The sequence below is a fragment of the Grampus griseus genome, assembly GCF_964374135.1.
Source record: "Grampus griseus genome assembly, chromosome: 1".
In the NCBI taxonomy this organism is placed as follows: Eukaryota; Metazoa; Chordata; class Mammalia; order Artiodactyla; family Delphinidae; genus Grampus; species Grampus griseus.
The window spans coordinates 183,007,141-183,022,470 of NC_139017.1; the positions used below are offsets into that span (position 1 = coordinate 183,007,141).

Below are 15,330 nucleotides of genomic sequence, written 5' to 3' on the forward strand. Positions count from 1 at the left end.
TGTGGCCGTCGCCCCTGGGGTGAATGAGTAGCAAGGAAACCTCATTTATTGAACTCCAGGCTCTTGGGGTAACCAGGCGCCCAAGAGCAGCAGACAGTCCAGGGCTTTGGGGGAGCCCAGGGGCGGAGGTCCAGTCAGGACATGCACTTCTTAGCCCACCACGGTCCCTGTGGGCCATTGCACGCACTCAGGGCCTAGGGATGATGGAGGCGGCAGGGACAGCTGCTCCCTGAGGATCGGGTCGCCTCCGTAGACACCGCCCTGACCAGCAGGGGAACAGTCCCGCCGAGGCTGGAGGAGAGCTGGAAGGTCCTGGAGCAGCACTGCTGCCACCACGGGCCACATCGTGAGCCACAGGACAGCGTGGGCAGAGGCCCCGTGGGCAGGATGTGAGGAGGGGGTGGGAGAGGCCTCAGAGATGAGACATGGGGTCTAGAGGCCCCTTGGGCGAGTTAAGGGGGTGACCCCGAGGTGACATGGCTGTGTAGTGTCCTGGATACCAGCAAGGAAAGTGGTCCTGACCCCGAAGACACAGGCGTGGGTTTTACAAAGACCTGGGTGTGCTCTGCCCACCCAGGAGGCCACCTCTCCCTGATGGAGATGGGTCTTCAGACACAGAGCTGGCCAGCAGGCTGCAGAGGACGCAGTGCTGGGCTTGACCCCTCATGGAGAGACCACCAGACGTACTGGGAGGGGACTCAGGGTTCCCAGACCCCAGTTACCCAGTGACAAGTGTGCTCCTGCCCTGGGGACCCCACACTCTGGGCCACAGCAGCAGGACGACGACGGGGTGCAGTGGTGGTGGGAGGGTGGGTGGGCTGTGAGTGACAAGGCAGGTGAGCCCTGGCCTGGGCCCCTCACTGGCTCTGTGACCTGGGAGGACTGACTCTACCTCTCTGAGCCCCGCTTTCCATCTGGCTCTTCTCTCCCTGGCTCCCTGGCTCCCTGGCTGCATACCTCCAGTGGGCTGGCCGGAGGCTCGGCGGTCAGTGCCCACCGCCCTCTAGCGGTGCTGTGGCTGTTGCATCCCTGGGAAAGGAGTGGGGGGGCAGCGGGGGAGGACAGGTGGGTGCCCCTCGGGTCCCACCAGCACGCCAATGCAGGGCACAGCAGGGGTCCCGGCGGCCCCTCCCCCCTTGGTGGAGCCCGCTGAGGTACTGAGCGAGGGTGTGCAGGGCAGGAGGAGGGCATGTGGCTTGGCGGTGACCGTTTGGAGAGGTGAGGGCAGGGGGACGGTGTGACAGCTAGGGTGGGCCTAGGGATGGGGCTGCCCAGACCCTGGGGTCTGGACTGGGGGGGGGTGGGGAAGGCCATGGTGGAGAGGGGATTATGGCTGCCCCAGGACGCTTGGTGGCAGGGGTGTGGACACATGAGAGGCCCTGAATCTCCTAGTAGCCTTGAGGCTGGGCACACAGGGCACACAGGGACCTGCTGGCTCGGCACTTCCCTCAGGGCGCTGTCCTGCCACGACCATATGCCGGTCACCCACAGCCTGGGTCCTCCCGGCCTCTGCAGGTCTCTGCCTGCTGTAGAGTCCGGGCGCCGCAGGTGGAGGAGAGCTCAGGGCGCTGGTGCTCCGAAGGCCCAGAAAGGAGCTGAGCCTGGGCAGGGCGGGGACCGCAGCTCGGAGGAACATGTTGGGTGTGAGGAAGCCTTCCTATGGGAATCGAGAGGGGTCCGTGAGGCTCTAGACCCTTGACTGGGGGACACTGGGCGCCTTTCCTGGGGACCACCGACCCAGGCAGTAGAGGTCAGGTGGGTTGTGAGATTGCAGGGCGGGTGGACGAGGGCCGTAGGTGAGGGGGCCCAGGAACTGGAAGCAGCCCACGGTGGGCAGAGTCAGGGGCACGGGGGGCCTCATCTCCCTTTCCTGCCGGGCAGACACCCCCATCCCTCGACCCTCGTGTCCCCCCAGGGACGGGCCCCAGCAGTGGAGTAGCGGCTCACGGGGCGCAGGGAGGCTGCTGGAGGGGGTCTCGGGGCCCGGTGTGCGGGGAACCCGTGGACCAGCTGCAGAGGTCGCGTTTGTAACAAAAAAAGCAGCTTTTATAGGCCCCCGCGAGGGCGCCGGTGGCCCGCGTTCTTGCGCTCCTCCTCCGACGACCCCGGGGAAGGCTCCCGCGCCGGCTCCCCGCCGCCCGGGGCCTCGGGGTCCCCGCCCTGGGCGCCGTCGGGGCCGGGGGTCGGAGGCCGGGGGCGCCACTGTGCGGAGCAGGGCCGCCCGGGCGCGCCGCTGGGGCCCCGGCGTGGTGCGGGCCTGCGCGCGCCCGGCCTGCCGGCGGCGCGGAGAGCGGGGGACGCGGCGGGCGGCGACGACGGCGGGCGGGGGACGCTGCGGGAGCTCCCGGGGCGCGGCCACAGGTCTGCCTCGCCGTTGTGCAGGAGCACGAAGTGGCGCTGGGACAGCAGCGGCAGCATCTTCTGGCCGCGCAGCCTCTTCTGGAAGGTCTCGAGTGCCAGGTCTGGGGAGGAGCTGGGGGTGAGCCCGGCTGGGGCGGGGGAGGCGTGGGGGGAAGGGAGGGGCGGGCACCCAGCCTCCCCGGCATGGCGTTCCAGGGGCTGGAGTTTACGGGGCTGAGGGATGGGCCAGGGGTTGGGGTGAGGCGTGGGCGGGCATCACCTTGACTGGGAGGTGGGGGCCTGAGCAGAGGGTGGGGTTGCCATGCAGCCTTTCGGGGGCTGGAGAGCTAGGTTTGTGGATGTCTGAACTTGGGGAGAGGTTGGGCAGGCAGAGGGGTCGGTTTGAGGGTCCTGGGGGCTGGGTAGGGGCCTCACCCAGAGTCTCCGTGACCACGCCTGGAATCACCTCTTTCAGGACTTCACAGTTGGTGTGCAGGGCAGGGTTGGAGTTCATCTCCAGCAGCCACACCTGGGCCCAACACTGCTCAGCATACCTCCCTCCCTACCACTTGGCCAGCAGGAGGCTGAGGCCCTGGTCCCCATTAAGCCCGGTGACCGGGCAGGTCACTTCTTTCCCATGACCTCACTCCCCCATTTGCCCAAGGGGCTAAGACTCTGAGGGTCTGAGAGTCTGGCCTTGGGGGCTGCCCCAGCTGCAGGAAGAGCGAAGCCTTGTGGACACACCACCCCCAGGGCTAGGGAGGGTGCATAACTGCCTGCTCCAGGGGCCCGCCTGAGTGGTCAGGGTGTGCACAGAGGGCCCCTGCCTCCTGCACCTGCATGCTGGGCCCCGCCCACCCCACCCCACCCCGGGACGCCTCAGCAGCACCTTGAAGTTTTCATCAATCAAGAAGTCACAACCAATGAGGTCAAAGTAGCCCAGCTTGCACTTGAGCTTGGATTTGACAGACAGGAAGCAGTGGGCCATGATCTGCTGCATCCGCTTCTGTGGGTAGGGTGGGGGGGGGGGTGGAGACAGGATGTCACCTGTGGGCCCTGATTACACCCTCCAGGCCTGAACAGCCACATTCCCACCCCTCACCTGCGCTCCCACCAGTGCCTGCACTTTCACATTCTCAGGGTCACAGGCTCACAGCCAGAAACTCCTTCACTCTCATTTTACTCATTTCACAAACGTGTGGACCTCCTATTGCGTGGCAGGTACTGGGGTCGAGAGTAGAGAGAGCTTACGAGGAGTCTCTGCCCTTGAGCAGCTCACTCGTAGGAGAGAGAGACGACAGTTGTGATGTGTAAATCGTTATGCACTCTGCACAGCACATGAAGCCATACATGCTGATGGAGAAGATGAAGCAGGGCGAGAGGTGGGGCGTTCTGGGTGGTGTGGAAAGGCGTCTGATCTGGGTGGGCCAGAGAGTGAGCAATGGGTGAAGACTGAAAGGGAGAGCTGTGGGGTGGGGATGGGACACCTGGGTAGAGCAAAGGCTGTAAATGGGAGCACGCCCAAGGTGTTGGAGGAACAGAGTGAGGCTGCTGTGGCTCGAGTGAGCTAGGAGGGCAGTGGGAGATGAGACCAGAGTGGCACCAGTCACATCTCGGGGACATGGGAAGACCTTGCCTTTCACCCTGAGGTCAGAGCTGTTGGAGGGTGGAGCATAGGAGGGCATATCTGACCCGTGCTCTAATAGGGTCCTCTGGCTGCTATGCTGAGAGAGACTGAAGGGCCCCATTGCAAAGATCCAGTGAGAAATATGGGTGGCTTGTGTAAGCCGAGGTGGTGGAATGGATGCTGGGTCTGTGCTGGGGTAGAGCCAGCCTGGTTGATTGATGAAAGGATGGTGAGCTGTGAAAAGAGGAATGCAGGGTTATCCCTAGGTATCTGGTCTGAGGCTCTGGAGGATGGAGCCCGCATCAGCGGAGAAGGAGAGGAGGCCCATGGAGTCTGAGACATCTGTGAGCCTACAGATGGGGTGCTGGGAGCCAGGGTTCAAGTTCAGGGGAGGGGTCAGGGCCGGATGTTTCAATGTGGGGTCTTGAGCACATAGATGGAATTTAAACTCAGGCGATGTCTGATAAAGACAAAGAGTAGATATCAGTGGGTACAGCAGATAAAGAGTAGAGCCAGGCTGAGCCCTGGGCCTCCTGAGCAGCAGTGCGGAGCCAAGGGGCCAGCACAGGGGGCGGAGGGGGGGTGGACGAGGTCCTGGAAGCCATGGGGAGTGAGGAGCTGTGTCCAAAGTTGGCTGACAGGTCAGGGAGAAGAGGGCTGGACTGACCCCTGGGTTTGACAGCATAGAGGTCACTCCAGTGAGCATTTCAGCGAAACAACAGGGAGAAGCTTTGCTGAGCAGGTTCAAGAGAGGCAACATAAAAACAGCCCAAACTGGCCAAATTTGTCAGAATTAACCTTCTCAAAATGCTGGAAATTAACCAAAGGCGTCCAGCAACGTGAAGAGTGTTTACTCAAGTAAAATCTTAAATCTTGGTAAGAACAGCAAGCTTTGTAGCATTTTAACTTGCCCTGACTTTATCCCTGGCATCCCAGCTCAGTGCCTTGAAAAAAGCCTGTGTTCTTGGTACTGGAGATAGCAGAACAGACCTGTCTGGCAAAGAACTGGAGTCATTTGTTGTGATGTGTCTGATGGTTCCATGGCAGACCTCACTTGAACTAAAGGAAAATACAAGAACAATGTCTTACCAAATAGAGAATGCCAGTGAAGAGATAGAAATTATAAAAGGGAGCTGAATAGAAATTCTGGAGTTGAAAATTATAGGAACTGAAATAAAAAATCACTACAGGGGTTCAACAGTCCATTGGAGTTGTTCAAAGATAGATCAATTGATATTATCTAGTCTAAGGAACAGAAAGTCAAAGGAATGAAGAAAAATAAAGCTACAGAGACCCGTGGGACACCGTCAAGCAGACCAAAATGCATAAGGAGATCCAGAAAGAGGGCAGAGGAAGAGTCAGGAAGAATATCTAAAGAAATAATGGCAGTGGGACTTCTCAAATTTGATGAAAAGTAATCTACACGTTCAGGAAGGCCAGTGAGCTGCAAGGAGGATAAACTCAAAAAGATCCACCACAGCATAAGCAAACTTTCCAAAGACAAGCAGACGATGTTGAAATCAGCACAGAGAAGCGACTCATCATAAAGGCTCCTCGATACGACCAACAACCAGTTCTCATTAAAAACCATGGAAATGTCCATCAACAGATGAACGGATAAAGACGATGTGGCACATATATACAATGGAATATTACTCAGCCGTAAAAAGACATGAAATTGAGTATTTGTAGTGAGGTGAATGGACCTACAGTGTGTCATACAGAGTGAAGTAAGTCAGAAAGAGAAAAATAAATATTGTATATTAACGCATATATGTGGCACCTAGAAAAATGATACAGATGAACTGGTTTGCAGGGCAGAAATAAAGACACAGATGTAGAGAACAAACGTATGGACACCAAGGGGGGAAAGTGGCGGGGGGGGGGGGGTGGTGGTGTGATGAATTGGGAGATTGGGATTGACATGTATACACTAATATGTATAAAATGGATAACTAATAAGAACCTGCTGTATAAAAAAATACATAAAATTCAAAAAAAAAGAAATAGCAAAATAGAAGATGTAAATCCTAACTTATCAGTAATTATATTAAATATAAATGGAGTAAGCTTTCCAATTAAAAGAGATTGTCAGGATGCATTCCCCTCCCCCCCATACACTATCTATGAGACTCACTTGAGATTCAAAGACACAGATAGGTTGAAAGTAAAAGGATAAAAAAAAGATATATCAGGGCTTCCCTGGTGGCACAGTGGTTAAGAATCTGCCTGCTAATGCAGGGGACACAGGCTCAAGCCCTGGTCTGGCAAGATCTCACAAGCCGCGGAGCAACTAAACTTATGCACCACAACTACTGAGCCTGAGCTCTAGAGCCCCTGAGCCACAACTACTGAGCCTGCATGCCATGACTACCGAAGCCCACGTGCCTAGAGCCCATGCTCTGCAACAAGAGAAGCCACTGCAATGAGAAGCCTGTGCACGGCAACGAAGAGTAGCCCCCGCTCGCCGCAACTAGAGAAAGCCCGTGCACAGCAACCAAGACCAAACACAGCCAAAAATAAATAAATAAATAAAATTAAAAATATATATATATCAGGCAAACAGTAACCAAAAGAGAGCTAGAATATCTATACTGATAGCAGATAAAATAGAGTTTAAGACAAAAATTGAGGACATTAAGAAAAAAGAGGACATTTTCTAATAAGTCAAGAATATGTAATAATCATAAACATACATATACTTAACAACAGAGCCTAAAAATGTATGAAGCAAAAACTGACAGAATTGAAAGGAGAAATAGACAATTCAGTAATAATAGTTGGAGACTTCAGTATCCCATTTTCAATGATAGAACAACTAGACAGAAGATCAACAAGTAAATAGAAGACTTGAACAACACTATAAACCAACTAGACCTAAAAGACATCTATAGAACACTCCACCCAACAGTAGAATATACATTCTTTTCAAGTGTGTGTGGAACATTTTTCAGGATAGACAATGTGTTAGAACATAAAACAAGTTTCAATACTTTTTTTTTTTTTTTTGCAGTATGTGGTCCTCTCACTCTTGTGGCCTCTCCCATTGTGGACCACAGGCTCCAGACGCTCAGGCTCAGCAGCCATGGCTCACGGGCCCAGCTGCTCCGCGGCACGTGGGATCTTCCTGGACCGGGGCACGAACTTGTGTCCCCTGCATTGGCAGGCGGACTCTCAATCACTGCGCCACCAGGGAAGCCCCCAATACTTTTTAAAGGGTTGAAATCATACAAAGTATGTTTTCTGACCACAATGGAATGAAATTAGAAATCAATAAGAGAAAGAAAATTAGAACATTCACAAATATGTGGAAATTAACACACATGCAACAAATGAAAACAGAACACACAAAATCTTATGGGATGCAGTGAAAGCAGTGCTCACAGGGAAATTTATGGCTGTAAACACCTACATTAAACAGGAAGAAAGATCTCAAATCAAATCAATAACCCAAACTTCAACCTTAAGAAACTAGAAGAAAAACAAACAAACAAACAAAAACAAAAAATGAACAAAAAACCCAAACCACACCAAAACAAAACTAAACCCAAAGCAAGAAGGAGGGAAATAATAAAGATTAGAGTGGATATTAATGGAATAGAGAATAGAAAGCAACAGAGAAAATCAATGAAACCAAAAGCTGGCTCTTTGAAAAGATCAACAAAACTGACAAACCTTTAGCTAAATTGAACAAGATAAAGGGGAGAAAAGACTCAAATTACTAAAATCAAGAAAGAAAGACTTACATAGAGATGAAAATGATTATGAAAACGATTACAATTGTTCATAAAATACCATGAGTACCTGTATTCGAAACAAATTAGACAACTTAGGAGAAGTGGAGAAATTCTTAGAAAGACAAACTAATAAGTCTGACCCAGGAAGGAATAGATAATCTGAATAACCTCTAACAAATAAAGGTTGAGTTAGTAATAATTAAAAAAATAACAATTCTTCCCACAAAGGAAAAGTCCACAATAAGGTAGCCTCACTGGTGAATCCTTCCAAATATATTTAAAGAATTAACACTAACTCTTCACACACTCTCCAAAAATAGAAGAGAAGGAACATGTCCAAAATCAGACAGACATACAAGCAAATAATGCTGTGGACCATATTACTTATGAGGGTAGACACATAAATCCTCAGTGAAGTACTAAAACCCAGTCCAGCAGCATATTTAAAGGACAATATGCTACACCTGCGTGAGATTTATCCCGGAAATGCAAGGGTGATTCAACACCTGATAATCAATTTCTGTAATACAGCACATTAAGAGAATGAAGCTACAGCAACCGAAACGGCGTGGCGCTGGCTTAAGGATAGACATACACACCAATGAAATAGAATTGAGAGTCCAGGGAGAAACACATACATAGCTGGTCAATTGATTTTCAAAAGTGCGCCAAGAACAGTCTCTCTGACAAATGGTCCTGGGACAACAGGAGAGCCACATGCAGAAAGCTGAAGTTGGACCCTTACCTCCCACCGTTACACAGTAACTAACTCAAAACGAGCTAAAACTATAAAACGTTTAGAAGAAAACATAGATGTAAATCTTTACAGCCTTGGAAATGGCAATGGATTCTTAGATATGACATCAAAGCATGAATAACCAAAGAAGAAAATCAATAAATTGGACTTCATAAAAATCTATGCAAAAAAGGACATTATGGGGAATTCCCTGGCAGTCCAGTGGTTAGGACTCTGCACTTCCATTGCAGGGGGTTCAATCCCTGGTCGGGGAACTAAGACCCCTCAAGCTGAGGGGCCCGGCCAAAACAAAACAAAACAAAACAAACAAAGGACATTATCAAGAAAGTGAAAAGAGAAATCACAGAATGGGAGAAAATATTTGCAAATCACACATCTGATAAGGGTCTAGCATTCAGAATATATAAAGAGCTCTACAGCCTAAGAAGGAAGAGTGAACAAAGGATCTAAACAGAAGTTTTTCTAAAGAAGATACAAAAATGGCCGACAAATACGTAAAAAGATGCTCAATATCATTATCATTAGGAAAATGCAAATCAACTCCACAATGAGATACCACTTTACACCCACTGGATGACTATTAAACAAAAAAAGAAAAATACCAAGTGTTGGCAAGGATATAGAGAAATTGGAACCATCATACATTGCTGGTGGGAATGGGAAACCTTGTAGCCACTGTGGAAAATGGTTTGGCAGTTCCTCAAAAAGTTCAACATGAGTTACCCTACGACCATGCAGTTCCCTTCCTAGACCTATACCCAAGAGAACTGAAAACATCTGTTCATGAATATTCATAGCAGCATTACTCATAATAGACAAAAAGTAAAAACAACCCAAACGTCTATCAACTGACGAATGTTTATCCAAATAAATCGTGGTCCATTTATACAATGAAATAGTTTTCAGTCATAAAAAGAAACGAAGGGAATCTTGAAAATGTTATGCTCAGTGAAAGAAGCCAGGAAAACCCACATATCATGTGATTCCATTGACATGAAATGTCCAGAACAGGGAAATGCATGGGGACGGGAAGTGGATTAGCAGTTGCCAGGGGCTGGGAAGGGCAGTGGGTACCGAGTTTCTTTCTGCGGAGGTGACTGTGTTCTGGAATTAGAGTGGTGACCATCCTGCAACTCTGAGAATCCACCAAAAACCACTGAGCTGTACTTTACAGAGTGACTTTTGTGTCGTGTGAGTGATCTGTTTCAGAAAGAGGGAGAGGAGAGGGTCCCTGGAACCCGCCGCTGCGCGCACGCCCAACGGCAGCCCCACCCAGGGACTGACGTCCCGACCCCGGGCCCCTCCCAACGCCGTGTGGGCGGGGCGCGCACGCACCGCAAAGGTGGTGAAGACCCAGTCCCGGGGGAGGCGCTTGGCCTCGCGGAACTTGTCGTTGATGTGGCGGTTAAGGTGCTCCATGCTCCACACCGTGTCGTCCTTGAGCAGCAGGTACAGGGGGCTCTTCTTCTGCATGGACTGGGAGGCAGGGCAGCGCCTGGAGGCCCGGCCCCCACGGGGGGCCCTGACAAGAGCCTCACCCCGACGCGGCCACCAGAGACCCCACAGGGGTCCCGCTCCTTCGGGACACCGAGCCCCTGCCCCAGCACCTCCTGCCCCTGAGAAGTACCCCCAGATCCTCCTGGAGGGCCACTGCCCAGACACCTCCCTTTGAGACCCTTCCACAGAGACCTCTGCCCACAGCATCCCTGAACTGAGGTCCTCACGGAGGCCCTTGCCCTTGGCCCCCACCCCTGCTGGGCCTGACCCACACCCAGAGGGAGCTGAGCTGGGGGTCGGGGCCACGGCTCTCAGTCTGTTCACCAGGATGCCCAGCGGAGGCTGAAGGTGAGAGGCAGTGCTGGCTGCAGGCAGGGGCAGCCCAGGCCACCTCGGGGTTTGGGCCATGTCTACAGTTGGATTCTTTTCCCATTCTTGAGCAGTGATTTTTGTCCAAGGCTGCAGGGAGGGCCCTCACCTGTGTGGGGCATTTACCTGGTTGGTTAAATGGCCACAGAGGTCGCTGGAATGGGGATCATAAAGGCCGAGGGTGAGGCGAGCGTAGCCGTGGCCGAAGAAGACCATGTAGGGCATGGTGCAGGCGATGAGCAGGTAGGAGCGCACGTCGAACTTCTTCCCATCCAGCAGCAGCGGGTTCTGGATGTACCTGGGGAGGCGTGGTTAGTCTGGCCCGTGCCCCCACCTGGGCCTGCCTGTTCCTCAGCACCCCTGCTACCTGTCTCAGGTGTGAGCTGTGGGTCCCCTACCCTGGCTGGGCGCAGTGTCCACTGGTCAGGGGACATTTCCGAGCCTGAACACATCAGGGAATTGGGAAGGAGGGCCTGGCCCCTAGAGCTCAGCCCACTGGTGTGTGTCTGGGGCACCCCAGGGCGCAGCCCTCGCTAGAAGCCTGGGAGGCAGAAGCAGACTGGGCCCTATGGGCTGGGAAGACTGCCTGGAGAAGGAGGGAGGGGTGACCTTGGGCCTTGAAGGGCAGGTGGCTTTGGAGAGGCAGGGAGGGGACATCCCAGTGGAGAGAGCTGTAGGTCTAGAGACCCAGCGGCTGGGAGCAGCTGCTTGGGGTGGCAGACAGCAGTTGCGGCAGGAGTGAGGTCCACACTGGCAGATAGGCAAGTCCGAAGGGACCTTTCTCAGGCTCGACTGTGCCCCCTGGTGTGAGGCTGAGGGTCTGGACCCCTCCCAGAGGCAGAGGGAGCAAGGCGGGGTGGTCGGCTCTGCCTGTGGGCCTGAAGGCTGCAGCTGGATGCGTGGGGGATGGGGGAGAAGCCGGGCTCCCTGCAGGTCAGAGGGTGCAGGACCCAGGCTGGGGCACAAGCTGACCAAGCCCTCCCTGCCCCACACCATCCAGGAGCCTCCTGTGTTTGGGGGGGGGGAGGGTATATCCTCTGAGATCCTGACTGGATGTGAAAACCCCACCTCTTCTGGCTACACAGGGGCCCAGCTGGGAGCACCGCAGCCTTCCACCGCCAAGGACTCCTCTGTGGGCCCCGCGACGCCCACGAGCCTCACAGGCACCAGCGGGCCTGGGTCAGCCCCACCTGGCCAACGCCCCTCGGGGTGCCCACGCGCAAAACCTCTGCACGACCCGCGCCTGAGGCGCCCGGAAGGGCATCTTGCGGTAGATGGGGTCGTCCTCGATGCTCTGGGTCTTGGCTTGGAGGGCGGCGACTTCCTCCTGGTTCCGGAGCAGAAAGATGCCTTTGCCCTGGTTGGAGGCGGTGGGCTTGCAGATCCACATCTGGGTTTCTGCGGAGAGAGCTACCCGAGCCAGGGAGCCTGCCTCGCCCCGCCCATCCCTGCCTCGCCCCGCCTTGGCCCCAGCCCCGCCCCGCCCCGCCCCGCCCTGACCGCTCCCAGCCACGGCCCCGCCCCTGCAGGCTTTGGCCTCCACTAAGGTCCGGCCATGACCCCCCCCCCCACCCAGCATCTACTCAGCCCCAGCCCTGACCTCACCCACCCTGGCTCCACCCTTCCACTCCCTGACCACGCCCCACCTCGGCCTCGCCAGGGCCTTGGCCCCGCCCTAATCTCGCTCCCACCTTGGTCCAGCCCTGCACCGGTCTCCCCAGAGCGGGCCTGGCGTCCAGGGGCCTCTCACCATCAAAGAGGGTAAAGAAAGCCTCTCTCTCGTCCCTGATGTCCAGACGGTAGGTCTCTGGGAAAAAGTCTTCCATTTTCAGGACGCTGGGGAAGCAGGGAGGTGGGGAAGACACTGGGAGGGTTGTCCCCCTCCCCCAGCTTGGTCAGCCATTCTGGGGGTCTGACCTGGGGTAGGCTGGAGGGAGAGTGTCTGCTAGGAAGCTGCGCTGGGCTCCAGGCACTCCTGCCCTCTTTGGTTTCCTCTGAAACACACCCCCACCCCCGGCCCCCAGCTCTTTCCTCTGCAGAACCTTTGCACCTTCTGTTCCCTGGCCAGGAGCACGCTTTTCCGGCTCTGCACACCTGGCTTCTCTGCAGGCTGCCTCACCCACCTCCCAACCCCTCCCACCTCCCTGCTCTTCCCCCTGCTGCTCTCGGGCCTTCGGGAGTGGTCAGTTCAGAGCTGGGTCTCCAGGCCAGGACAGTGCCCAGCATGCAATGAGCGGTCAGCATGGATCCCCTGTCCTGGGATGCCCTGTAACCCCTTTCACCGAGCACCAGGCCATCCTTCAGTTGAGGGCAGAATGGCTGGGGGAATCTACCTCTGTGGCCCAAGGTGTCCTGAGCTGCTCCACATGAGCTCTTCTGGGGCGGGTGTCGTGTCCTTTCCAGATCTGTACCCCAGGAGGACACAGGACCTGGCCTGAGTGGCTGCTCAGTGTGTGGAGAATGGATGGGGGCGTCGAGAGGTGGGGAGTGGGTGGGGGCTTGGCGGTAGACTGGTGGTGTGTGGATAAGTGGATTTTGGATGGAAGTAGGTGGATGGGCAAGTGGTCTGGTGGGTAGACGGATGCCTGGAGGGGGTTGGACCAGAACTGCTGACAGAATTGGGTGGTGTCGTGGATGACCAGGTAGTGGGTGGGTGGCTGCCTGCCTGGTGGGGGGTGGACGAGGGAGGCAGATGGTAGGTGGCTGTTTGGATGGGCGGGCAGACGTGTGAATGGCCGGGCAAGTGAGTGGAAGAGGAGTGGGCACATCGAGTGGGTCGGGCACGGCTCCGGGGGGAGGGGCGGGCCAAGGGGCAGGAATGGGTGTGCAGTGGACGGCAGTGGGTGTGGTAGGCAGTGGTGACTGAATGCAGGACACCAGTGGGCGGCTCTGTGGTGAGCGTGTGAGGACCGCTGGGGGGCCGTGGGCTGGGTGGCTGGAATGGTGGCCGGTATTGGGGGTGGAGACAGATGGGTGGTACGCGGCTGGGTCAGTGGGAAGGCGGGTAGGCGGACCGACTTGGTGGAGGGCGGTCAGGAGCAGCGATTGACGCGTCGGGTGCGGGGTGCGCCGCCGCGGTGGGGGGCCAGGGCATCCTCACTTGGCCTGTGCGCAGGGGGCCAGCTTGCTGGTCTTGCTGAGGACACGCGCGTGCTCCCTCAGGGCGCTGAGAAGCCCGATCTTGGTGGTAAGGAGCTGGCTGTTGGGGAGCTGGTACAGCAGCTGCTCACCTGGCGCGACAGAGCCCGGGCAGCGTGCGACCGCGCATGCGCGCGTGGAGGGCCGCCCGCTGAGCCTGGCCCCGCCCCTACCTTCCCGGAAGCTGCAGTAGGTGTCCCTGCACTTGACCTCGCACCACTTGAGCTTGTAGTCTTCCCGCCGGCTGTCCTGGATGCGCTGCCAGCCCTTGCTTTTGCAATAGGAGCTGATTCTGCAGGGGCGAGGGGCGGCGGTGACCTGGGGGCCGCGGGGTTGTGGGCCGCGGAGCGAGGCTGGGCCGGGGCCTGCAGGCGGTGGGGCTGGACCCAGCCTGAGGCCCCACTCACATTGCGGCCCCGTTGGTGCCTCCGATGTAGAAGAAGGGGCCCTGCCCGGTGCCGGGCCGCTGCTTCTCCCCCTCCAGCGGGTGCTTCTCCAGGAGGGCGGCCCGGGGCCTGGCAGTGTCAGCATCGTCCAGCTCTGCGGGCAGAGTGGGTGGTCAGAGGCTCTGGCCCAGCTGGTGGCTTTTCTGCCCCTCCCTGGGCCCTGCCCGAGCCCATCTGCGTCTTGGTCCAGCTGGCTTAGCTGACGTAGGAGCCCCTCCTCTCGGTGGCTCCCCATTGATCTCTCATGGGCCCAGCCTGTGAACAAGGTGGGGTCAGACAGGGGGCGTCCACTCAGAATCTGACTGGAACCCCTGTGCAGTCCCCCCAGCCGTCTCGGCCCATCTCAGCCCAGCCTCAGGCCCAATCAGAGGGCCTCCTAGGAGAAAGGGGGCAGGGTCCCTCCTTACCAACGGCAGGGGCTTTGTGTGGGGCAGAGACTGAGGTGTGAGGCTGGAGCTAGGGGCAGATGTGACGCAGGGACGTGCCCAGAGGGCGGGGGTCACAATGTCCATCATGACGTCATGGGTGGCCCACAGCAGTCAAGGGAGACCCCTCTCCGCCTGTTCAGACCCCGACTCTGCTGTCCTCTGCCCTACTCGGCTGGCCCAGATCCCACACCCAGCACATGGCCTCCTGCTGGCCCCTCTCCCCGGGCATGGCTGTGTGGTCCCCCCGTGAGAAGGCCTTCCTGGGGATGGGGTGCCTGTCCCTGGGGAGGCCCTGGCTGCATACACCTGGTGCCCAGGGGCGGCTCCGCCGGACCCCTGCCATCCTTGACCGCTTGCCTCTCTTTGTGCCAACCTGGGTCCGAGGAGGTGGTCCCTGGCAGTGGAGGAAGTGGGTGCGGCTGCGGGCCGCAGGCGCTGGGGCACTGGTGAGTGGGCACCTCTGGGAAGACGTGGCCCCCACCCCTCTGCGGGCCCTTTGGGCGGCCCGTGGTCCTAGCCCTTGAACTGGGCACGCAGTCAGGCCCGCCCTGCCCGGGGAGGGGTGCTGCCCAGCGTCCTGGATTTGGGCTTCCTCTTGTGGGTGGCTCCCGTCTCTGTGGTGACTGTGGGGCCTGCAGGGACTGTCCATCTGGTGTCGGCATCTCTGCGCTTGGCCTCCCTGCCGGCTGTTAGGAGGGCTGCTGTCAGGCCTGCGGGGTTGGGGGGCGGCAGCCCTGAGCAGTCCCCTCCCAGAGTCAGGACAGGGCCATGAGGAGGCCCCACCCTGAGGATGATGCCTCCCTAGGGCTCCTTTCCTGTGTGGCTAACTCGGGAACATTTTAGGGAGTTTTAGCCATTCCTTGACAGGTCCTTCCCAGTTTGGGGGCTGCTTGGGAGGCTAGGATTTTCCGAAAGATTGAAGAAACACAAGCAGTGGAAAGGCCAGTACCCTGGGAGCTGGCAGGCAGAGAGGGGCTCCTGCGTTTGCATA

General features: G+C 56.6%; 1 protein-coding gene across 1 annotated transcript; it reads right to left on the minus strand.

The window, feature by feature from the left end:
* Positions 1–2,046: 2,046 nt before the first annotated feature.
* TTLL10 (tubulin tyrosine ligase like 10) lies at positions 2,047–14,161 on the minus strand (the record flags this gene model as incomplete). Its single annotated transcript, XM_082678286.1, has 12 exons — positions 14,086–14,161; positions 13,873–14,005; positions 13,639–13,757; positions 13,428–13,557; positions 12,661–12,732; positions 12,078–12,163; positions 11,554–11,725; positions 10,454–10,625; positions 9,797–9,937; positions 3,230–3,346; positions 2,776–2,869; positions 2,047–2,462 (listed from the first exon to the last, which is right to left on the minus strand). The coding sequence occupies exons 1-12, from the start codon at positions 14,144–14,146 to the stop codon at positions 2,047–2,049; spliced, it is 1,713 nt and encodes a 570-aa protein (XP_082534412.1). The 5' UTR covers positions 14,147–14,161.
* Between the last annotated feature and the right edge of the window lie 1,169 nt (positions 14,162–15,330).